Genomic DNA, 24425 nt, shown 5'->3' with positions numbered 1-24425 from the left:
TAGTGTCTTATCTAGAACAATCATAGATTTGGAGAGAGCAGTAATGATAGCACTTATTCATGTAAGCCAGTGCATTAAATAATGTTAACAAAATAGAACCTTATTGTGTTAGCAATGAATGATTCAGACCTTGAGTTTTCTACGGGCGTTGAACTTGCGCAGACACTCGACGGTTTCTTGGCGATGCATCATGGAGGCGACAGTGGAGCGTTGCTAAGTGTGAGAGAAAGATGTCACAGTCCTCAGGACAAATTTTTATTCAGATACAGTGTGTTATGACAGATTGTATATAATACAAATTGGATATAAAGTCTCATTTAAAGTTTTTCATCAACCAAACAGGCTAGTAAATGTTTATTTCACTGCAGACTGGAACTGTAAGCTCTTTGACATTAGGCCAGTTGCTGCATTTAATCGAACTAGCCCTGAAAGATATATCGAAAAGTGCTTGGGGTTTAAGTCCAGGACACTTACGCAGATCCATGGATGCTTGATTGCTTGGTCAGCCGTGATCCTCTTCGCTGGGTTGATGGTCAGCATCTGGTTGATAAGGTTTTTGGCCTCTGGGGTAACAGTGTCCCACTCTGGAGAGGGAAACTAAGACATGCAAAAACAAGAGAGTTTTCTTGGTGAGATATAGTGAGGTCTACACTGAAAACCTGAGATTTGTTTCATTTTAAACCTGAAAATGAGGGTGTGCTACCTCCTGGAAAGTAGTTTTTGCGGGGTTGGGATGTCTGATATTGTGTATTTACCATGGTGACCATAGTTTCCATAACCTTAACCCAAAAATCCCACAATATTTTAATTATTTGCGCTATTTTCCATATTTGTGATGACTGTGGTGGCTCATACCTTTTTGTATTAACAAAAACTAGTTTTTTAATAGCCTTTCCTTATCCTGTTTATTCATAAGTGTTAGTGATATTCTTACAATTTAGGTGTATGTTAAGTAAAGTGGGCATGGAGGGCTAACACTTTTTTTGAGAAATAAATTAGCTTGGTTCAAATTCATAAATATTTGGGTCCCAGCGTAATGACAATGGGAAAATGTGGGTCCCATGACCAAAGCAGTTGAGAACCACTGGTATAGTTTATTTATATTTTAATTTATTTATAATGGTAGATTCATGGTTCATTGAAGCCCAATGACATTTTTACATTTGTAAGGAAAAGCATTGCGAAAAGCCCTACACAAATAAATGTATTAAAAAGTCAATATTTCACCATCACTAATCATAAGTAAATTTGTGACATTGATCATGTACAGATGGTCAATTGTTCTTCCATTGAAGCTCAAGATGCTCTTTATATCATCTTAAATCATACTGGAAAACACGATCATCAGGTTTTACACAAACTTCAACTTCAACAAAGTTCATGAAGCTTGAGCACTGCTGACATCAATGCAAAAAGATGACAAATGTTACAATGTTAATTCAACTTTGCACTCAACTAGTTTTGCTAATACTGATAATATAAACAGTAATTAAAATTTGTACTACACATAAAAAGAATGAAAAACAGAAGCATTTTCACTATCTCAGACTTTTGTATGAAACCGAGCTGAAATGTATACTGACATGGACAAACACACAGATCAATGGCTTCCATGGCCTGTGATGGATTTTAATAAGATTAGAGCAGAGTACCTAAAGTGATGGCTGGAAGAGTTGTTTTCCACCTGGGTGGCTGAAAACACTGAAACCAAAACTGGCCTTCATAATCACATCTCTGCCACATTGCAGCACTCCATCAAATGGACAACACCACTATGTAACAAACACAAGCATGCTATACTCCCATGCACTTAGTGAGGCTAGTTAAGAGGGATTTTGAAAGCACAAATTAAATTAGAATGAATCCATACTATGATCATGCTGGACTGTTTACAAACAGCTGATCACTGCACGGACAGACAAACGTATGACACGGTGACGAAGCTATCTGCAAGACTTTTGTAACCTCATATAAGCTATATAGAATACTTTTAATGGGAAAGATCCCACTGTAAACTGTTTTCCTTTGGGGTTTGAGGAGATGATAATGAAGAAGACTCCTCGGTTGTATGTTCCACTGCTGAGCTGTAGAGGAGGGGGCTGCCATCATTTATTATTGAGTAACTTGGCTCTCTATCCCAACCAATTAAATATTAACAAAGGCTTCAATCTGGGCCCGTCACTCTTGGGTCGATGAGGTGGCACTGGAATCTCGGTATGAGGACGGCCATGAGAGCTTCTCTGTCAACAAGTTGATGGGCAAGAAAAGACTAATGAAAGGCCATTCACTTTCTGTTACTGATTGAGCCAAATGCCGCTTAAACTGGGTTACAGTCACCAGGGATGTGCACAGGAATTTTGAGGGGCAGTTGATCAGACCAGAAAAAAAGGGTCATTATTGTTTATTTATTTTTTATAATTGGAAGTTTAGATTTCAGGAAAAAAATACAATCGTTTTTTTTTTTTACCTTTTGGCTTCCTGTACATTCAGTTGTGCTTTTTGCTCGTATTCAGTTCTGATGGTACGTATGGTAACTGGGCAACTACGTAAGATTTGTAGTATGATTTCGTAAAGGGAACAAGAATTCCGGTAGGGAACAGAATCGACTGCTTCAATGGCCGCGTGTAGCGCTGCAGCTACGTAAACAGAGTTTGCCCTTCTCCTACTTTCACTTTCGGTGCCCGAATGAAAGTGAATGAAGCCTACGTGAAAATCTGCATCCATTGTACGTTTTATTTTTTTATTCCCCCTCGGAAGGGCAGCGTGAGACGCTTTAATTAAATCAAATATGAGTGAAGTGTGGAGCAATTTTGCCTGGAGTGAAAAGTAGGTGTTGGAGAAACACAACCGGAGAACCATAGGTTTGTTTTGGAATTTAAAAAGACTTGTGAAGTGAAAACAAGTTTTTCTTTCACACATGTACACTACTATTCAAAAGTTTTTAGAAAGAAATTAATACTTTTATTCAGCAAGGATGTATTAAATTGACCTAAAGGGAACGAAAAGACCTTTACATTGTAACACAATATTTGTATTTTAAACAAATGCTGCATTTGCTGCTCAAAATTTGGACTTTCTATTTAATAAAAACTGTTTTTAACATAATTAAGACATTACATTAATAAAATAAGAAATGTTTCTTGAGCATCAAATCAGCATATTAGAATGATTTCTGAAGGATCATGTCACTGGAGTAATGACTGCTGAAAATTCAACTTTGCCATCACAAATACATTTTTGAAGTATATATTAAAATCCGTTGGAAATGTCATATTGGTCAACCACCTATCTGAATATTGGGGTGGATGTGTTTCCATCAATGGAACAAGCCTGATTAGATCTAAAACAGTGTCATTACATTATAAAGCAGTGGGAACGCATTGAGGGAAACAGTGTGTGTTCACTAACGTCATAGGCTCCAGCCTTGATCTGTTGATACAGTTTGTGCTGATCCTCATCCCAGAAAGGAGGGTAACCCACCAGCAGGATGTACAAGATCACACCTGCCCAGAACACATAAATTCATTACTATTTAAATACTAATCCACTCTTCTTCCAAAGTAAAGAGACTGAATCACATATTTAGTACACCGATTATCCACTTTATAAAAGTGGACAAATACATGACACTACAAAAAATAGGCTTTATAATGACACTTTACCACAAGCCCAGATGTCCACTGGCTTGCCATATGGATCCTTTCTCAGGACTTCAGGCGAGAGGTATCCAGGGGTGCCAGCAAAACCTGTAAGGACATATTGTGATTTACATATCTAAAATGAACTGATTTCACTCACAAAATCTTCAACAGGCAACGACATTTCAGCTTGTATTAAACACAAAATAGTTTGTGAAAAAAGATGCGCAGATGTGCTCGAGATGTGCATAAAAATAGATATTTCTTAAAGGCTGTATAATGAGAAAAAGCATACAAGAAATTCCCACAATTTTGGAAAAGCTTATTTTTAATTTGTTCACTGGCTTTGTCGTCTGTGACCTCTGACTTGGTTCAAGTGAGTAGTCTTGACTCAAAAAGAACATTAAACTCCATATTTCCCATGAGCACAGTATAAAAACACAAGCTGGCTACTCTCCAGAGTTCTCCAGTCCCACAAGAGCCAAAGAGAGCAAACCGAGCAATAAGGGAAACACTGCTTGAAAATCGGCGAATGTTTTAATGTATGAGAAACCAGTGAAATTAATTTGGTCTCTCGAATTTAATTCAATCTTGCATCAAGACGATCTACAATGCCTTCAAGCCAAATCCCTTTAGATCAGGCGACCAACGAGTTTAAGGAAAAGCAAAGGAGTCTTACCGAACCATGCCTGCTGATCTCCCTGCACCTCGATGGCAAGGCCAAAATCAGCCAGCTTCACTGCCGCCCCCTTCATCTTACTGGCCAATAGCAGGTTCTCTGGCTATAAGAGGACACATAAAAGAGAAAAGGATAGGAGACACAAAAGGAAGGAGGAATAGTGAAAAATGAGAGAATAGACAGATAAGTGAATGTGAAAGAGCAAAGGAGAACATAAAATGGGTTTATCAACACCAAAATCTCCAAATGCTGTGATTATAACCGGTGTAGTGTGCCATTTTTGAGGCCAAAAGTTAACTAGAGTTAAGTTGAGGCCACAGTAGCAAGCACAGTAGTTGAGGTCCACTGTCAATGAGTGAAGCACAACAAACAGAAGTCACTTTTTTAAAACCAATCTACTTTCTATTGGACATTGTGGTGAATCAGCATGACCAACTTGAGCCCGGTCCAATAATCTGAGGTGAAATCTCACAAATTCCCAACCAGCTGGATTCCTGTTGATATTACTGTTTTCGGCTCGCAAACATTCAGCACCTTTACTTTTCTACACAATTTCATCGAAATAACAGTGTACAGTATGAAAAAACTAAATGTGACCCAAAATAATTATAAAGTGCAGTCGACAGGCATTCCCTCCCATATGGCTGCATACTTATTCTGTGCATGAGAAAGATAAAGGGTGATGATCAAACATACCGAGGCTGAGTTTAATCAGCTGTGATCTGCATTAAAGGACATAAACGTATCCAGCATGTTCTATGAGGACAGTCTTTCATCACCACACTGTAAGAATACTGAGATCTGGTCTCGAACTACAGAGGCAATCAAGTCAGAGAGACAGAAATAGTGTGCATGCTTGTATATGTGCGCGAAAAGAAGGGAGAGACTGCACGTGGTGTCTTTATCTTATTGGTGTCTGTGTGTAAAGCGGACCGATAGTTATGACAGCACACCCATTGCTCTGAGCTGCATAATTCATGAAGAGACAGAGAGGAGGGCTTGTTATCTCATGCTACGAGAGCAGGGGTGAGCTGCTCTCTCGCCCCGCTGTCCCACACACCCTGCAGACACAGCCCTGACCCGGACACAGCGCAGCAACCCTACAACAACTGCCGGAACAAGTTTTATAGAGAGCTGCACACAACAGACTTTCTGTGACATCATGACATGGTGATGGCTTGTTATAATAAATATTAATTAAAGGGATTGTTCACCCTTAAGTTGTTCCAAACCTGTATGAGTTTCTTCTGTTGAATGCAAAAGAAGATATTTTAAAGAATGTTGGTAACCAGACAGTTGAAAATAGCCATTGACTTAGTATTTTTTTTTCCCAAGTATGGAAGTCAATTGCTACCGGCGTCAACTGTTTGAATGCCAAAATTCTTTAGTTTCTTCTGTTGAAAGCAAAAGACGATTTTTCACACAGGTTTGGAACAACTTAACAGTGAGTAAATGATAAAAAATTTTTTAGTGAACTATCCCTTTAAATCATACTGACAGAAGATTACTTTACTAGAATGCCCAATAATGTAAACTAAGGAATATTGATAAGCCAAGCCAAGCCAAAAAATGTCTAAAGGTCAAAAGTTTGAAATGCTAGGCATCACAGCCTCCTCCTCATCATCTTTTTTTTTTAAGAGCACAAAGACATTTGAATAATTTTTTAGCACTTGAAACTGGTATCAACACAAAAAAAGCAAACAATCAACACTGAATTGCAGATAATAGATAAATAAATTAAATAAATAAATTGCAACATTTCTAAATAAATAGAATGTCAACCTTACATTTGTTGGAATAACTGTAAAATAACAAATGACTGTAAAAATACAAATAACAAATAAAATGTTCTTATTTTAGTATTATTTATATACCATATCAGCATTTGGAAACCTTATGGCACATAGAAGGATAACCACTGAAGCGAATGGTCTGTCAGATCTGTGAGCTAGCACGGGTTAAAATTTCAGTTTATTAGTATAAAGTACCTAATTAGTTTATAGTACCTAATAAAACAGGCTGTGTGACTATGAGGAATGATTACTTCATAATGTAAGCCTGTATGCAAGTTTGAGGGACTTACATTTCTTTAGCTATTGTCACGTGCTAATGTGTCATAGGTTGCTGACCCCTGTACAATGTAACATTTATTAATATTTTCAATGACCTTTTATTATTATATTTTAATTGTAGCTGTTTTAGTACTTTATGTACTTTTAGAATTTTTTAGTTAAAATCGATTTAATTTTTTTTCCTGTTTTAGTCATTTTAGTTATTCATATTTATATCAGTTAGTTAAGAAAGGCAAGCAACATTTTTATTTTTTGTTTAAGTTAATGTTTTTAATCTAACGCTTATTTTATTTAAATTACTAACTAAAAAAATAGTTTTAACAATATTATATTAACAATAACATCATCTGTGAACTTTTTCTTTCTACTATATAGCCAAACCAGCCCCCATATCGGTTACAACCATTTTTTTTATCAGTATAGCTGCTGCTCGACTGTCCCTGTTCGGTTCTTACGTCCCTGTCGTAAGATTCTCTTGTGTTCAACAGTCTATTTCGCTCTGATGAATTAGAGGCGGCAAAATGAGTCCCTATTGCACACGCTCACCACCATGCCATGGTTCTGCAGCCTCTATGACATCACGCAAGTTTCCATAGCAACCGACCTTCCTTCAGCACTCCTCTGTCTGTCTTTACTTTTGAAGAGGTGAGCTAATATGGAAAGGGCCGGTTCAGTTGGAGGTTCTGGAGGGGTGAGGTTAGAGACATTGTTGTCCACCACATGCCACTGATCTGTTTTTCATCAGTCATTATTGTAGAAAAAAAACACTTCCACACAAACACACATGATTTCACCACCTACACAGACTCTACTACATATACTTGTAGGAAGATGTGAAGATGCAAAAGAAAAATTACTGTAACCTCTGACAAGCAAGGAAGCATTGTTTAATTTCAATCCAATGTGAAGTTCAGACTGAACAATGGCATTTAAGCACCAAATCTCTCCGGCATCCTCTATTAAACATCCCTTTGATTGTTTTCTGCATTGTGCTTGTCATCAAATCGCCCCTCTGGATTCTGGCCACTCTCTGACGCCAAGAAACACAATAACAATCAAACAGGCAAAAAAAACGGCCATCCATGTGCTCCAGGGACAAGTTAGCAGCCACACAGTGTTTAATGTCACAAGCACGTTTGAGTGTGTGCGGATGACGCCACAGTGTTGCCAAGAGGAGGAGGGGGAGGGTTTGGATGACGCAAGATCCAGATTTGGCACATTGCCACGCTGGCGGCATGACTCACCTTGAGGTCCCTGTGCACAATGTCATGCTGGTGGATGTGGCAGACGCTTTCCAGGATCTGATTGATGCAATGACTGAGAAAGAGAGAGAGAGAAGGGACAGATTAGGGAAAGAAACCCAGGCATTAGTACATGGATCTAACTCCAGACAGAAGATCAGGCACAAGAAATCTAGCTGAAGAATCTGGCCTATGCAGAGAGACCGAGCTTTGTATAAACAGGGTAATACTCTGATTTGTTTTATGGAAGTCAAAGCTGACAGAGTAGCTCCAGGATGGGAATGAAGATACATTTAACATGTCATCCAAATGCCAAAACATTTTTCCTGAAGCTGAATAAATACAGCAAATACAGTAATATTGTTTAACTATAGTTTACATTTAAAATAACTATTTCTATTTGACTCCAGCCTTCAGTGTCATATGATCCAACAGAAATCATTAAAATATGCTTAAGAAACATTTATTATTATTATCATTGTTGAAAACAGTTTTTTTCGCCAAAAAAAGAATTTCAAATGTACAGAAAGTTCAAAAGAACAGCATTTATCTTTTGTAACATTATACACATCCGTTCAAAGGTTTGAGGTCAGTAATGTTTTTTGGTCTATACAGAAATCAACACTTTTAATTCAGGGTACATTAAAGTGATCAAAACTGACAGTAGATACATTTATTATGTTACAAAATATTTCTATTGTCAATGTCTCAATGTCTCTTTGCCATCACACAAATAATTTCATTTTAAAATATATTTAAATAGAAATTGTTTACTTATTACAAGTTTCTTTAAATTGTAACAATATTACAGTTTATAATAATACCGCTTTATTTTATTTCTGATCAATATTTGTCTCTCACACTCTCTATAACCGGCAGACTAGCACTGCAGAGAGACATTTCAAGAAATACTTCTATAGACAGTGAGGCGACATAAATAAGCACCGGTGGAGCTGGAAAGAATGTTTATAAATGCAGAGAGTGGAGCAGCTCATTACAGAGCTCTGAAACCTGTTTAAAAAGGTCATGACCTGAGGACAGAGGAAGGGTTGGGAGGAGATGACATCTCTCTGAGGAAATGTTTGTTTGTTTGTTTGGAAGCATACTTAAACCAAATCATTCAGAAATGTATTTTTTCAAGTAAAAAAAAAAAGAGAGAGCTAGCAGAAAGAAAAGCAATGGCCGTTGCGGAAAGAAAGAGCCCCATTAGATATTCCCTAAAGCTCTCTTGTGGAAGGATGGCGAGGAAGGCATTTCTTGTTTCCAAATTTGGCAAAATCTGTGGACTGCATTCCATTCCATCGCATTACGGAGGCACTTTCCAGCAAAAACTCTCTCTGTTCTCCCTTGATGCAAACTCTCAGAAGCAGTCTTTACACGGAATGTCTGGAAAGTGCCTCCTTAAAGTAATTGGAAAGTGACACTAATTTTGTTCTTCCGGCTTGGTGCAGAATATGAAGTGGATATGGACTGAAGCTTAAATTTAAGGAGATGCCTATTCAGGCAGCAGTTTAAAAGTAACATCCTATTTCAGACCAGCTTCAATCCCTGTTAAAGCATAGAGTATTTACATAGCTTGACATTATTTGGAATAAAAATGTCACATTTAATAATCAGTTGCATAGCCCTGGCATTTAATGATTGTCTCACTGTCTGAGGCCAAAGGGCAGCATTAGAGTCAGAATATCTTCACTGAGGCCTTACAGTAAAGTACTGCGGTGGTGCCATGGTGCAGCAACTGCAGACAGTAATACCATGGTACTATGCGTACATCACTATAGATAACTGCTATAGAACACACACAACCATTTAAAAGTGAACGTTCCTTTCTTGCCCTGAAAAAAAAAATCAGTGTTTCCACACAAATATTAAGCAGCACACATTTTACGAAATGTTTCTTGAGCACCAAATCAGCACATTAGAATGATTTCTGTCGCCTTGGGAATATGGGGGGAGGGGGGGGTGAAAAGAGAGAATGTGTTCAAAATGTTGTTTATGTCTACCTTTGTTTCTGTACCAAATATTCTCTGATTCAATAAAAAATTGATCACAAAAAAAGCACATTAGCATGATTTCTGAAGGATTATGTAACAGTAATCATGCTGAAAATTTGACATCACATGGAAAAATGACATTTTAAAATATATTAAAATAAAAATCAGTTACTTAAAGCATTCATTTTAAATTGAAATAATTAATTTTTAATTAAATAAATGCAGCCATGGTGAGCACTTGTTTCAAAAACATTAAATACTTTAACAGACCCCCAACTTTTTTTGAACAGTATTGTATTTATATACAGAATCTAATATTACAGATAAACACTGACATGGTTTTAGCTGAATTTTTTAACATACCTTGCATCTGCTTCACTGTAATATTCTCTTGCGACAATGTCTTCAAACAGTTCTCCACCAGTCACACTACAGGAAGAAATACAGGCTTTATCAACAGCTCAAGGGAGGAGAACTCAAAACTATAAAGAGCATGAGGCCACTAGAGGAGTGTGTGGCTAATGGAGGGAAGTTTTATCACCGTAGTTCAGCACTTAAGTGTTGGGTTAGCGCTATCAGAGTTTTAATGACACAAGAGCCCTGAGAGAGGGCCATACAGTTACAATCTAAACACGCGTATGTCTCGCTCACACAATGCAGTTACACAGAGGACTCTATACCTCAACATTTCAGACTCTAATAATCATTCAACACGATGTAAACATAACTCAAGCAAAGGAGTTCAGAAATAAACCAAAGTATTTTAGACCATATCGTAGGGATGCACAACATGCATATATATATACACGTTAATTTTTAATGTTATCGGCCTGGTAAGAAAATTTAACTGATATGTTAAAGCCAATAAATAATAGATAGTTTCTTTCAGCAGATACACTTCCGACGTGAACTCTTTGCCATGATGCTTTTGAATTGCTTGAAATATGATTGGAATTACTTCAAAAAGGAAAATACATTTAAGTGCAACTTGTGCAGCGCAAGTCTGAGAACATTATTATTGTGTGCTTGTGACATGGCTTTTAATGTCGAAACTTTTTTGTCATTTGACTTTGTTGCTAGGATACATACCATAAACCTATTAAACATCGTATAAATTTTAAAATATTGCGGATTACTTACAAAGCACTAAATGGTTTATCTCCCTAGTTCTTGAGCGAGCTCTTAACGCATTATAGTCCTTGACGTCTATTGCAATCTCGGAATTCCGGACAGTTGATAATACCTAGAATATCAAAATCGACTGCAGGCACCAAAACTCTGGAACAATCTTCCTAACATTGTCTGGGAAGCAGACACACTCTGTCAGTTCAAATCTAGACTAAAAACACATTTTTGGCCTAGCATACACATAACACACTATAGACTTCCTAAATTCAAAATTATGCTGCATAGTTTAGATCATCTGGAACCGGGAACACGTCCCATAAATCCTGATGTACTTGGTACATCCTAAGAAGGATGGCGTCTACGCTAATATTAGTCTCTCTGTTTATCCCGAGGGTCTGATCCTCAACAACTCGTCTCCATACCAGCGTGATTACTTTGACATCCAAACAGATGGAAATGGATAAATACTCTGAATGTTTCGATCCAATTTGTCTTCTAATGTTACCCGAACCACACACTGTTCCTTCGTTAGCCAGTGGAGAACTGGCCCCCGACTTAGCCTGGTTTCTCCCAAGGTTTTTTTCTCCATTCTGTCCATGATGGAATTTTGGTTCCTTGCCACTGTTGCCTTGGCTTTTGGCTTGCTTAGTTGGGGACATTTAATATTCAACAATATTATTGATCTGTGTTGTATTATTTTCAAAGCTGCTTTGATACTGTACAATCTGTATTGTAAAAAGCGCTATATAAATAAAGTTGACTTGACTTTGTAATCAGGCTCTCAATACTTTTTGGATTTATGTTTATTGGCTTTCAAATATAAAGAAATATCCATATCGGCCAAAATGTCCATATCAGTGCATCCCTACTCTATGGTAAAGAGAAATGGGCCTACAGGCTGGAGAAAAGAGTTTAATAGTCATACATCAATTACATTTTCCTCTAATTAACAGTCAATTACAGCAAAACAGGGCTGAAAGGAAGTGGAAAGTGTGAGTATACAGGCCTCATCAAGGATCAATCTTGTTTAACAGCAGAAGTAAGAGGGAAGATCAGAGTGTCTGACTCAGATACTCACAGGTCAAAGACCAGGTAATGAAAGCCTTCTTCTGAGATACTGTCATGGAGACGCACTGTTGAGGTAGAGAGAATAGAGAATAGAGAAACAACATAAGCAGTATGAACAGAACAAGCTTTTATCCTTTTCTTGACCTGCCCATGAAGTCATCCTCATTAACTCAATTACAAAACCGCAACCTTGCTGCTTAATGCCTTCTAAGGCAGCATCGTAAGTGCCCCATTTGGAACGGTGCACACAGAGAGCAACTCCACATGCCAGAGAACTCAGCACAGGACAGTGGTTCTCAACCTAAAACATAATATTCAAATGCTATATACCATATAAGGCGTGATATTTTATGTATTTCTGTAATTGTTGTAATTATGACAATGCAGCTTGTTTTTCAAACTTATTTTATTAACAGAAATCGAGCCTTGTCCACACGGACACAGGTATTTTTATAACTGTGACTTTTTTTTTACGCGAATCGACCGTTCGTCCACATGGAAATGCAGTATCATGTGTTTTTGATAACTCCTGCCAGGGTGAGGATTTTCCGAAACGCCGGGTACAGTATTGTCGTGTAGACAGTAAAACGGGGGTGCGACATCAGAGTGCGACGTTTTGGCTTGCGACGTCAGAGTGTGCGCCGTTATCCACTATGTTTGACGTCAGAGTGTGCGCTGTTATTCGCTGTGTTTGACGTCAGATTGTGCGCCATTATCCGCCTACCGGAACGGGTAATAACTTTTTGTTAGGCTTCTGATTGGCCAACGTGGCTTTACAGTTAGGGTTATATCACCGCCTGCTGGTTGTGGCATGCTATTGACAGCGTTTGATAGCGTAATTTTGCGTTTTCATGTAGATGCGGATTTTTTTTTAAAACTGAGCATGTGTGGACGCGATTTTTTTATTTATTTCTAAACGCAAGAGGAAACACTCTGGTTAAAAATACTTGTGTCCGAGTTGACAAGGCCGAGGTCAATTTACATATTACATTTTTACAAGATAAGATCTATTATGCCCCTTTTTCCTTTCCACAGGAACAAGGGAATTTGGGGTGGTACTCTGTGTGTTTCGACCACAGGAACCAGGGTCTAAATGAAGTTCCGGGAAAAAATTCCCTGCTCGCAAGGTAGTACTTTTTCAAAGTTCAGGAACTTTCGTGGGTGGGGCTTGCTGATGGTTTGAGTTCACACAGCATTTTGATTGGTTTTCTCTATCCAGCATTTTATTTCAACCACCATTTTCTTTTTTTAAATTCTTTTGCAGTGCGTGCATTAACAGTTGTTTGCTATTCGAATCGACAATGGAGTTTAAAATACGTCCAATGGACCAACGACGAGGATCAGGCTTTCATATGCCTAATCTTCAGGGTGCTTCAGACCGCAATGGAAACACAGACAGCAACAGGTCTGGAGGGGAGAAGTTAATAAACCCCATTTTTATTAACCACAATGACTGATACACTAATAAGGATATATGACATACAAATATTGGGCTAAATTAAATATATTTAAATTTGGCTTAGTCACATTTTAATTGAACATTTTTAATTACACTGAACTATTTTAGAACTAAATAAATTATATGTTTATTTATAGACAACATTTTCTCATGCTCGGCCAACATCTAGGATTTTTATTCTTTTTTGTATTTGTTGCAATGCATTATCATGGGATTGTTTTCTCTTCAAAGGATACAAGTTACATTAGAAGGCAACACTATCACATTTGTTTTCTTTGAAGCAATGTGCCTTTGATATATTGTGCACAATAAGACCGAGCTGTGAAAAAAGAAACACTGACTTCATGACCACTTTAAATGAAAAAGAATCACAGCTGACATCATTCGTGTCAGAGGAGGTACTGAGGTTCACATTACTGAGGGAACGGTGGCATTGCAAGTAAGGCAAGGAACATTTGTTATCCTGATTGAAAGTAATGAATTTGTCATTGGTAGTTACAGATTTGAAACAGTGCACCTGCCAGATCTCACACACGCAGGCATTAAGAGACCCCTCGGCTCACTCTCATTGTGTGTGGGTCTGTGTAAATGACAGCGAGCATTAATCTCAGACATGTGAGAGGTGGCTGTGCTAGAGGAGGGCAGAGAGGACAAAGCAGAATTATATTATCTCCACATACACCCAGGATCACCCGCGGCGCTGACACAAACACACACATTCTGACAGGAGGGCTGTGTTTCAACACAATTCAGACTCATGGTGCTGTGAACACTGTGTGAATGGAGAGAGATTTTAACAGGTTGGCCTGAGAGAAGTGAGGTGTGGATAGAGGAAATTTGAGTTAGATATTGACACTAGTTATTGCTCTTGTACTCTACTAGAGCAATAAAACTTGCCCTAATACTTTTGACTTGAACTAGAGTAAGGCTCTAGTTCAAGACTGTAAGTTACCCTGCATGTGTACAATCTATTTTTCAAGAAAAAGGAAGTGGAAAAGAACTAGTTTGAGTCTTTGCTGCCATAGGCCATATGCTCTCTCTCTCTCTCTCTCTCTCTCTTATATACAAACTTGATTGCTCTTTTTGTTAGGAGTTTACTGGCAGTCCATGCTGAAAACATGACAATCTGATCCTTTGAGAGAGAGAGTGAGAGGGAGAAAGAGTAAAAAAAAGAGAAAACGAGAGAGAAAGAAAGGGCCATTTAAGGCGGTTAAACAGTAAAGGGTACAAAAGACAGATTTAGGCCACTGGGAATGGAAGGGAGGGAATACAGGAGAAAGAAATGCGTGAGGGGAGAGATGAGATAAGGGGTGGGAAGGGAGACAATTCCTAGAAAGAAGAAAATTGAGTGCTAAAAAAAAAAAAGAGAGACATCAAGTGACGATTGTGGCTGCTAATGATTATCAATGAACAATGACACACATTTCAGATCGTCCCTTATATAAACATATAGTATGTCTTCAGAAAACCTGGAATAGCCAAAGTCTTATAGTCTAATTTTATATGGCTTCTTTGTCCTTTTTGGATTTTAAATTGCTTTGGTATAAAAAAAGGAGCGGCTTGAACATTGTATCTAACCTCTCATTTTGAGTTACATGTAAGACTTCTGGGTGAATATTCCCTGTTAGATAAGTCTGGTGTGAGTCATTTAATCACGGTTAAAGGATATTTTCTCAAACAGTTCCAACCGTTTTGTTTTAATCCTGTTGTATTCTTTCAAGTGTTCATAACTTCAGATGCCACAAAAGCTTGATTTTGAATTCACACACTTTCTAACTTTCTCTTTTGCACCTGGTGACTACACCTCAGTGTCCTTTATCACCATGCAGAAACATCTTACCACAGCACTCAGCTGTTCACAGTGAGCCTGAAGGGACAAAGCCTGAGACATTTCCATGATTTTGCATAAGCAGGAGATTTTGTCTGTGTGATCTGTCGTGTCAGCCACATCCTTTCTCATTCCATGCAAATAATCTTGTGTTGACTGTGAAGCATGTTTGTACAGTATGTCTCACTGTACATCCACTATTATCCTTGATTATTGAGGGGAGAATGTGATCAGGACATGTTGCATGCTAGACTCGAATCTGCATTGAGCATATTGAGCACAAGCATGTTGTTGAGAGAGACTCACCTATGTTGGGGTGTTTGAGCAGACGGCAGATCCGAGCCTCTCTCTCCAGCTTCTGATGATCTGAGGATTAAACACAGAGAGAATTCAGCACATTTAACCCTTGAACCGCCGACACCTCTCAGAACTCAAACATTATCAGTGAAGAACCACTTACAGTGTTGAAAAGTTTCGTTTTTTGAATGTTCCTTAAATAAGACTCCATATGATTTTAAATGGTGTTTTTTGGTCATTTGGTTCACTTTCATTATCCAGAAATGTGGTCAAATCACCCTGAGATGGATATCAATCCCAGGCGTAAACAGTGCTTGTGATGCAGTCAATGCAAGTTAAGTAATTAATAGCAAGCATTCTGCCCTATTATTAGCAAGAATATAGCAAATGACTCTGGGCGATTGCAAAGTGCATGAGCTAAAGATGTCCAGTCTAGTTTTTTTAAATGTTCCTAAAAAACTCCATATGTTTTGGTCATTTGGTTCACTTTCATTATCCAAAAATACCCAATGTGGTCAAATCACCCTGAGATGTATATCAATCCCAGGTGTAAACAGTGCTTGTGATGCAGTCAATGCAAGTTACGTAATTAATAGCAAGCATTCTGCCCTATTATTAGTAAGAATATACGAAATGACTCTGGGTGATTGCAATGTACATGAGCTAAAGATGTCCAGTCTAGAAAGAAAGCGTCTGAGATTAATATAACTGGCCATCCTGTAATAACAAGCATCGATCTCTAAAAGGATACAAAGTCATAGCCTCTATGGGAAACCTCTCAAGATTTTTTATTGCAGGGCAATCAAACAAACGGCTTATGCAGTGTAAATACATAACATGAATACATAGGTCTTCCCAGCCTATAAACAATTATGTTACGCACCACCATTCATGGTAGAGACCTGATCATGTGACAGAATAAGCCAAGAGGGGTTTGTACTATGCTTGTCTATGTGTCAGCATGGACATGCATGGTTTCTAATGCAGGGCTGTTGGTATTGGGTCTTGTGTAAACTCCATGTAAAGCATCTTATCTAGAGTTGTCTGCATGACGCCAGACAACACCCATAGTTGAAAAGAATGTGTATGTCCACCAAACACACAGTCATCTGCAGCAGCAGTGATCCACTGGTAGGAATTTAAACCATGAACTCAATGCAGTGTGTGCTACTCGTCTAAAAATGAGCCAGACCTCAACCTGTAAAAAAAAAAAAATATTACAAAATATAATAAAGAGTGAAAAAAAACTATAGATGTCCCAGGTAGGGTTGGGTATCGAGAATCGAGTATCGATTGGAACCGAGACTAACTTTTCGTTTTTCCCGGAATCGTTCAAAAGTTAAAATTTCGATTCCTAGTTTCGATATTCACAGTCCGCCGAGTGGAAGAAGAAACCGCTGAACAACACCAATGAAGAAGCGTCTACCGGAAGTGTTGGCATAACCACGCGAGTCGAACATGAGTACCTTACGTCGGCGATCCAAAGTGTGGCTTCACTTTTCTAAAAATAACGAAATCTTGGCAAAATTGCAAAATTTGTGATAAAAAGAGTATTTTTACAGAAGGAGTATTTCCTTCAGAAAGGCCGTTGGTTAGCAAGGTTAGCTAAACTTTTTTGACCCTGCCTCTTAAAAGAATCGGAATCGAGAATCGTTAGGAACCGGAATCGAAACAAGGAATCGCAATCGGAATCAGAATCGTTCAAATTCAAACGATACCCAACCCTAGTCCCAGGGTGTTTATGTATTCATGTTTCTATGTTCCTGTCGGATACCTTCACTAACTGCATGTGGATCTTCAAATTCTCCGACAGCCCAAAGCATGATTCTCAGAAATGACATCAGCCTCAATCTTAAAGGATCAAATATTAATCTAAAAACTTCACCACCACACTAACATCACACAGCCTTAGCATTCACAGTACTTCTCATGGACAAACCACACACACACACATGAAGTGATGATATTTTCATCATATTTGTTGAAATACATGTGGGTGTGGGATCACGGGTGGCTTAAAGCTTTTCTGAGAAAAACTACCTAATAAACATCCCTCTGAAAGAACGAACGGTGACCGCTGTGAGTGATGTGCGTGTGCGTTCGGTTTATGGCAGCAGATGTCTTTATTACCTAACAGAATTAATACAGGACATTTAATATTCGGGTCCCTACAGAACTGTTAATCTGATGGCTGAGTGTGAGAGACGGCCAAACAACGACTGCTGCTATGTGGAGAAAATAAACACACATAAATTAAGCACTGAGTATGTGTAATAAAACATTTTGTTTTTAGCATTTTGCTGCATCTTCCACATGTTATCTATCCACTGCATTATAAATCAAGTTTGAAGTAGAATAAACACAAATCCACTGATGGCTGTGATCTGATAAAGGATTCGATAAAGAGAAATGGCTTTGAGTGGCTCCCCTTCCACCTTTTTTCCTTTCCACTCACACTCCTCCCATTGTGCAATCTCTCTCTCGATTTCTCTTTTTATCCCATTACTGCAGAGATAAATAAATGATGTGTTGTTCAGTGACCATCTCTAAAATCCAATTGGGCTAAGTGCTGCTTTCTCACTGTGCGGTCAAGTCCATGATGTCATGGACTCTCGGAGAGAGGGAAAGAGAGAGATTCAGAAAGCAGGAACACTAAATTGACTGCTATGAATGGTTAAATGAAACATCAACAGGTGTATAAGATTCCTGAGATTGGATCAGCATAAACCTTTGACGAACAAGAGCATTCTAGACCAGCAACTGTATCGTTTAAAACTAATTACAATAGATTCCAATAAAATTACAGTTAGAAGGAACTTTCCATAATACAATTTATATTTCTGTTACAGAAAACGGTCAGTGAAAATAGAATTTAAAACCATTATTTGTGTGATTTTTGAGGTTTGAGGTAAGTATGTTTTTTAAAGTTTTACCAAGCCTGCATTTATTCGAGTAAAACTATACTAAATCTTTTCAGGATTCTTTGATTAATATAAAGTTTAAAAGAACAGATTTATTTGGAATAGAAATCTTTTGTATCATTATAAATGATTTCAGCGCATCTTTTGCGCATCCTAGCTGAACAAAAGTATTAATTTCTTTAAAAAATAAACTAGCTGGCCTGATACTTTTGAACTGTAGTGTAATAATCAGACAAAATGTCCACAAATGAGTTCATTGGTCTAGCTGTAGGGTGTTCATGACTGCCAAGAAACGTACACATTAATATTGAATGTGCAGTAACACGTTCAAGATGTTTATCAGCTTTTACAATAGCAACAGAACTGTGTGTTTTATAATGTATCATAAATACCAATCCAGCTGGAGCTGTTTATGTATGTTTGCAGGTGCTCTTTCCAAGTTCCTTAAACAATAAAAACATCAAGTCAAATCAATAAGTTTCTTTCATGTCTATCAATGGCTATTGGCTAGAGCGAAATAACTTCTGTAAGCAAGTCAATACAATGATGACACTTTAGCATGATTATGAGCAGATGCATTATGCACCGGTAACCTCAAATGCACCCACTAGAGAGAGTGTGAATCTATGTGGTCAAGCTCACAGTGCTGAAAAGACGCATGTAAAATTAGGCGAAAAAGTGCAGACTAGAAGGAAACCTGCTGCCAGATGCATTTCTGCTTTTACAGTTAAACCATATACCACTATACAATTGCAGTACTTTTTTTAATAATAGGTGCCATGGAGCTCAATAAGTCTCATTTCTGTTCTGGATTTACTAACAGATGCTACACAGCAAAAAATGAATTGGCTTAATTTAATTTCAGCTCTGAAAAACACATTGAGAAAATGTGAGCACATACTGTATGTGCAAGCTGCTCCTGCTCTCACAGATCCCAACACGACACAGGACATGAAACTATGTATCAGCACACTTAGTCAGCCCAGACTCTGAACAGACAGTAGGGTCACTCCTACACATATTGGAAAAGGTGAGGGATTTCATTAATTGTTCATTCTTCTCTCACATCTACTCTGCACTCCAGAGAAGTGCCCTTGTTGTGGCCCTTTCACTCGCACTTTATTTTTCATCCTCTGTTGGCTCATCAACGCTGACCTTAGTGCCCTCACTGTTTACAAATCACAGGCTAACTCCAGTTGAAGACTACCGACTTTCGGCTCGTTCTCCATCCCTTCCTGCTGGTCAGTTGCTCTTCCGTGACAACAGACACACGGTGGAGTGTTATCATCATCTTGACTCATTTATCACAACCCTGCCCATCTCTTTGACATGTCCTGCTCCAATCCGTTCAGTCATGCCCTTTTCCTGAAGTTCTCTTGCTTGCTGTTCTACTGGCAGTTCCTTTAGGAAATGCAAATGTAGTTCAGTAGCTGAGTATTCCAAAATGTTCCAACCGCAGTGATTTAAAAGCGAAGATATCCATGTCAGTAGTGGTCATATAGCAGACAAAAGCACTTAGAATATCACTGGAACAACCTGGAGTTAAGGGTTTTGCTCAAGGTCATAGGTGTGATAACTCATGTTTTGAACCAGAAACGTTTTGAATGCCAAGTCCAGGCCATCCTTCTTTCTAAGGCCCCGTCCACACTACTGCGTTTGCATTTAAAAACGAAGACCTTTTGCTACGTTTGCACCTCCCATCCAGACTAAAACGGAAAAAACGAAGAAATTTAGAAACGCTGCAGCTCCGTTTTGTGTTTTGAATTTCCGGAGGGCGTTTTAGTGTAGACGGGACAAAATGGAGGAGTTTAGAAATGATGAGGCTGACGCTCGGCTCTATGATTGGGTGTCATCAGTCATGACGTGTCCTTCCCCGATTCGTCAGCCACTGTTTACACCGGCACGCACATGCCCAGTGTTGGTGAATGGTCACGTGATCCGTCCCAGATAGCAAACTGACATTGAATCAACGTGGAAACAACGTCTCTCATGACATTGAAACAACGTTGATTTTGCTCATCGAATTAACGTTGAACCAACGTCAGACGCGGCATTCTTCAAAGCTAAATGAAAATCGAAAATTGGTTTGCTTTCATAACGTTGAAACAACGCGTTGATTTCAAGTTGATTTTCCGTTAGTTTTGAAAGAATGACGCGTCTGACGTTGGTTCAACGTTAATTCGATGAGCAAAACAATGTCAGATCAACATTGTTTCGATGTCATATTTCCACGTTGATTCAATGTCAGTTTGCTATTTGGGGTATTTTCAGTCGTTTTAATGTGGACGGAGATCAATTCTAACACACAGATAAAAGGTTGGTGTGGACGGAGATCGTATTCGTTTTAATTCTCCGTTTTTAAACGAAAACGCAGTAGTGTGGACGGGGCCTAATATTGTAAAAAGTCTTACAGATACAGTTCTAGAGATCAAGGTTGGAAACAAGAATGACAGAAATGATAAAACATAAAAATGCACAAACAAAAAAACACTTTTTTGAAATAAAATGTAAAAACAAACAAACAAAAAAACCCAAACATATTTGGAACTCATTCATTGTCAAGGCTGTCGGATAATTCCAGAACTGACTTGAGACAGAATCTTGACTGACTACTGTCAATCATCCAAATGAGAACTGGCAATGGTTGGTATTATTAATCTTAAAATTGCCAAATATCAGTTGATGAATTATGAACTACTGCACAGTATTTAGATTTTCAGTCCAGCAAAGATGCAGCAATTTCTCTCTCAGGAGTGGCATCACACGCTCATCCCAGACACAAAATTGAAAAAATATGTAGGAAAATATCACTTATTATTTTGTTTGCTATTCCCGTTCATTTCTTGCAGGTAAATATTGTACTGAAAAACACGTTTTGATTATTGTATACATATTTTACTTCTAAAATGATTGTTGACTGTTTGATAAAAAAACCAGACTATAAATTAACACTATAAATATAAAGAAACATATTAACTAAAATATTGATTATTATGGTATTTGCAATGATGTGAATTGAAAGACTGCAAAGTATAAAGTCAGTGAGAGCAGAAGAGGGTGTGAGACGGTCGTTTCTCTTGGGTGAACAGACTGATTTGGACAGGGTGACACTGCTGGAAGGGACAGTCAGAAGGAAACAGCTTCTACCTGGAACCAGATCCAGTCGCCTCTTATTAATGCAGTGGATGCAGAATGAAACCTGTCCTGGAACAGCAGGTGTGAGTGCGTGTGTTAGAGGGATGTGTGTAAATATAGAAGGGAGAAAGTAAACCTTGTGTATATGAGTGTTTTTTAATGAAATCCAGGCCCCTACGACACCTTATCGCTGGTTCAACGCAAGCGTGTAGTGAGCCAAGCTGTCAGAGAGCAAATAAAAAAGGTTCCAGTGAGACAGACACTCCATTAATGTAGGAAAGGAGCTCAGTTTGGTTCTTCAGCTCATACCAATGAAGCATCGTACTGCCAGAATAAACAACCAAAAACAGCTCTCAATATCTTAAGCATGAAATCGAAAGCCTGCAAATACAAGACAGACAGGCACCCTTCGGCCGCCTGATGTCCTCCAAATAACGCACACTTCCAAAACTGAGACGACACGGCCTGTTCCTTTTAAAATCAGCTTAAGGTGCTGTTGCGGGGATGTCTGATCCCTCGCCATCCTACAACTAATCTGCAGTGCAGAGTTTTTCTTAGACAACTGCAGGGGGACATAGACGAGCACATGAGTACACACACGTTTATTATAACATTATATCCTCTCCTGCCACCATGGTAACACTCACCTGACTTCTCTTTCCAGCCAACTGAGCTCTCTTTTTCCACCTATATGCCTTCCTCCACATATTTCTATCATTCAATCTGTCCCAGAAGGCGCATTTGTGGCATTTTTTCTATGGCTAATGGAAATCAGTTTATGAGCTCTTGAAAATAACTGGATAATGTCAAACAAAAACTGCGAACAAACAGTTGATAAACGTGTCAAAACAGTTATTCTCTGTAATAATTCACACTCTGACTAATATCGCTGCAGATATATGCATCAAAATTCACATATACACACCGAACTCTACTGGCTATCACATTTGTTTGGTGTGTGTGTGTGTGCATGTGAGCAAGTCCTCTCTGATTCCAGACACTCCCTGCGTCATACCGACTGCAGCTGTTGCATGTCGCAGGACTGGGTCCAGTCAGTGTTCTCCACCGCTCCGCACACGCCAGGAGACACAGCTTGTTTGACAGATGTGCTACATGTTAATCTGTGATGAAATTAATTGTATGTTTTCTACTGATGAGGATGAAAAGAGCTGGTCAGGAGATAAAAACAAGCTCAGCCCAGTAGCATCACATAGCCTACCCTATTGACTCACCACTTTACAAATAAAAAAAATCTAATTTTGACCATGTCAGTTACAATCAAATGAAATTTGCTCAAAAGAGACACTTGACTTACAAAAAAATAAATCTGTAGCCATTTGAAATAAGAGAAATTAGAGTAATAAAAATCATTTAGTTCAGTTAGTGAACAGACGCTACAATTAAAAACTAAACGCGTCTGCTCAAGGCAGTGTGAGCTGAACGAGTCGCAGCACAGATCAGCAGGGTTATGCCGTGTCTATTCACTTTTGGTGCATTCAAACAGTTAGGCAGGGAGTCTTTCACCTGCAGCACATTAATAAAGCACATGGGGAGCATCAGTAGTAAAAAGCGGAAACTTCTTAGAATAAAAGAAAAGGACAGACACACTACTAGCATAAACTAAGCTAAGAGAGCCAAGCCTGCTTCCTCTTCCTCTAGCTTCCTCTCTCAGCTCTGTAAGTCTGCGATGGATTGGGAAAGGCCTGGTGTTGTGGAAAGGCAGATTTGTAAACATCAGGTTAAGGCCGAAGGATGACCGCCCTAGAGGTCATTCAATAATTACCAGAGCAAAACAAGTTTACCACCTGACTTGATTAGTGCCCACCACCATTTGATTAGTAAGGTCCTGGTTTATCTAATTTTGTTTTAGCTTTAATGTTTAAAATGCGACAGCATGTTATCCTTTAGCATGTTGTTAGACTGTCAGCATGGTCTCTAAATTCATCCCCTTTAAAGCTACAATATGTATTTTTTTGCCGCTAGGGGTCGCTAACCTCTTACAGCAACAAAGGCTTATGGGTTGATGAGGCATAAGCGGAATTATGGAACTTGTCGTCATGCTGATGGATCTAATGTTTATGGATGAGAGAATACATTGATGTTTTTAACATGACTGTGGTGTGAAGCAGGTCGTGATTGCTAATAAGAGACAGATGTTAGCGCCACACGCGAGTCTCGCGGATATAAAGGAATAAAGACATTTCATTCTACTGAACTACACGCATGTGCTAAGTTAATACTCACACGTCAGTTTATTAGACGAATGAAATTTGTGAGGTAACGCAGCGCTGTTTCACTTGGTCTACACAATCACACTAAACTGCATTTGAGTGTGTTGAAAGTTATAATCTTATTTAGTGTTAGTTTGTCTGTATGAGACTAGCAGTAAGCTAAATCAACATTAGAATAACAAACTGATCATATTCTTACATCTCATGTTGAGCTATGTAACACTGATTAGTTTTATGTACATTTGCTCAACTGTCTAATAAAGTACATGCAAGAGTGGCGTCTCAGTCAAGTCGAAGTTTGTCACGGACGTGGAGCTCTCGGCATCTCGAAAAATTCCACGCATTGATATTGATCCTCGTTTTAGTTCCCCTTTTGTCCCAAAGTCTGCTTGCCATGGTCCATAATGATTAAACGAAACAACAACAGCATAAGCGTGCCGCTAGACGTAACGCAGTTGTCCACATCTGTTGCCATGGTTACTATGGCAGTATGAGCGAAAACCTGAAATTAAAAATCTTTGGGTACTTTTGGTATATTGTAAGGCTCAATCCCAATTCACCCCTTGGCCCTACCCCTCATTTTTGCAAGTTCACGTCTAGGGGTAGGGTGTTGCGATTCTTCTTGAGATCGAGGGGTAGGGCGAAGGGGTAGGGCTACATAGCCCTCGAAACGGAGATTTTTCAGAGGCACACTCCAAACGGAGGGCTAAACGTTGGAAATCACCGGCGAGATG

General features: G+C 38.7%; 1 protein-coding gene across 15 annotated transcripts in view; it reads right to left on the bottom strand.

The window, feature by feature from the left end:
- Positions 1-24425, bottom strand: part of camk2g2 (calcium/calmodulin dependent protein kinase II gamma 2) — a 61694-nt gene that overhangs the window by 22820 nt on the left and 14449 nt on the right. For all 15 annotated transcript variants that reach the window (XM_039672991.2, XM_039672977.2, XM_039672978.2 and 12 more), the window contains exons 3-11: positions 15414-15473; positions 11831-11885; positions 9988-10053; positions 7634-7706; positions 4318-4420; positions 3663-3746; positions 3409-3503; positions 475-597; positions 130-213 (exon numbers count right to left, since the gene is read on the bottom strand). In XM_039672991.2, coding sequence (XP_039528925.1) covers positions 130-213; positions 475-597; positions 3409-3503; positions 3663-3746; positions 4318-4420; positions 7634-7706; positions 9988-10053; positions 11831-11885; positions 15414-15473 — 743 coding nt within the window. The remainder of the gene's footprint in view (positions 1-129; positions 214-474; positions 598-3408; positions 3504-3662; positions 3747-4317; positions 4421-7633; positions 7707-9987; positions 10054-11830; positions 11886-15413; positions 15474-24425) is intronic.

Source organism: Pimephales promelas, chromosome 11 (assembly GCF_988280905.1).
Source record: "Pimephales promelas chromosome 11, fPimPro1.hap1.1, whole genome shotgun sequence".
Taxonomy (NCBI): Eukaryota; Metazoa; Chordata; class Actinopteri; order Cypriniformes; family Leuciscidae; genus Pimephales; species Pimephales promelas.
Note: the sequence above shows the minus strand (reverse complement) of the source record. Positions and strands in the feature narration are given on the sequence as shown.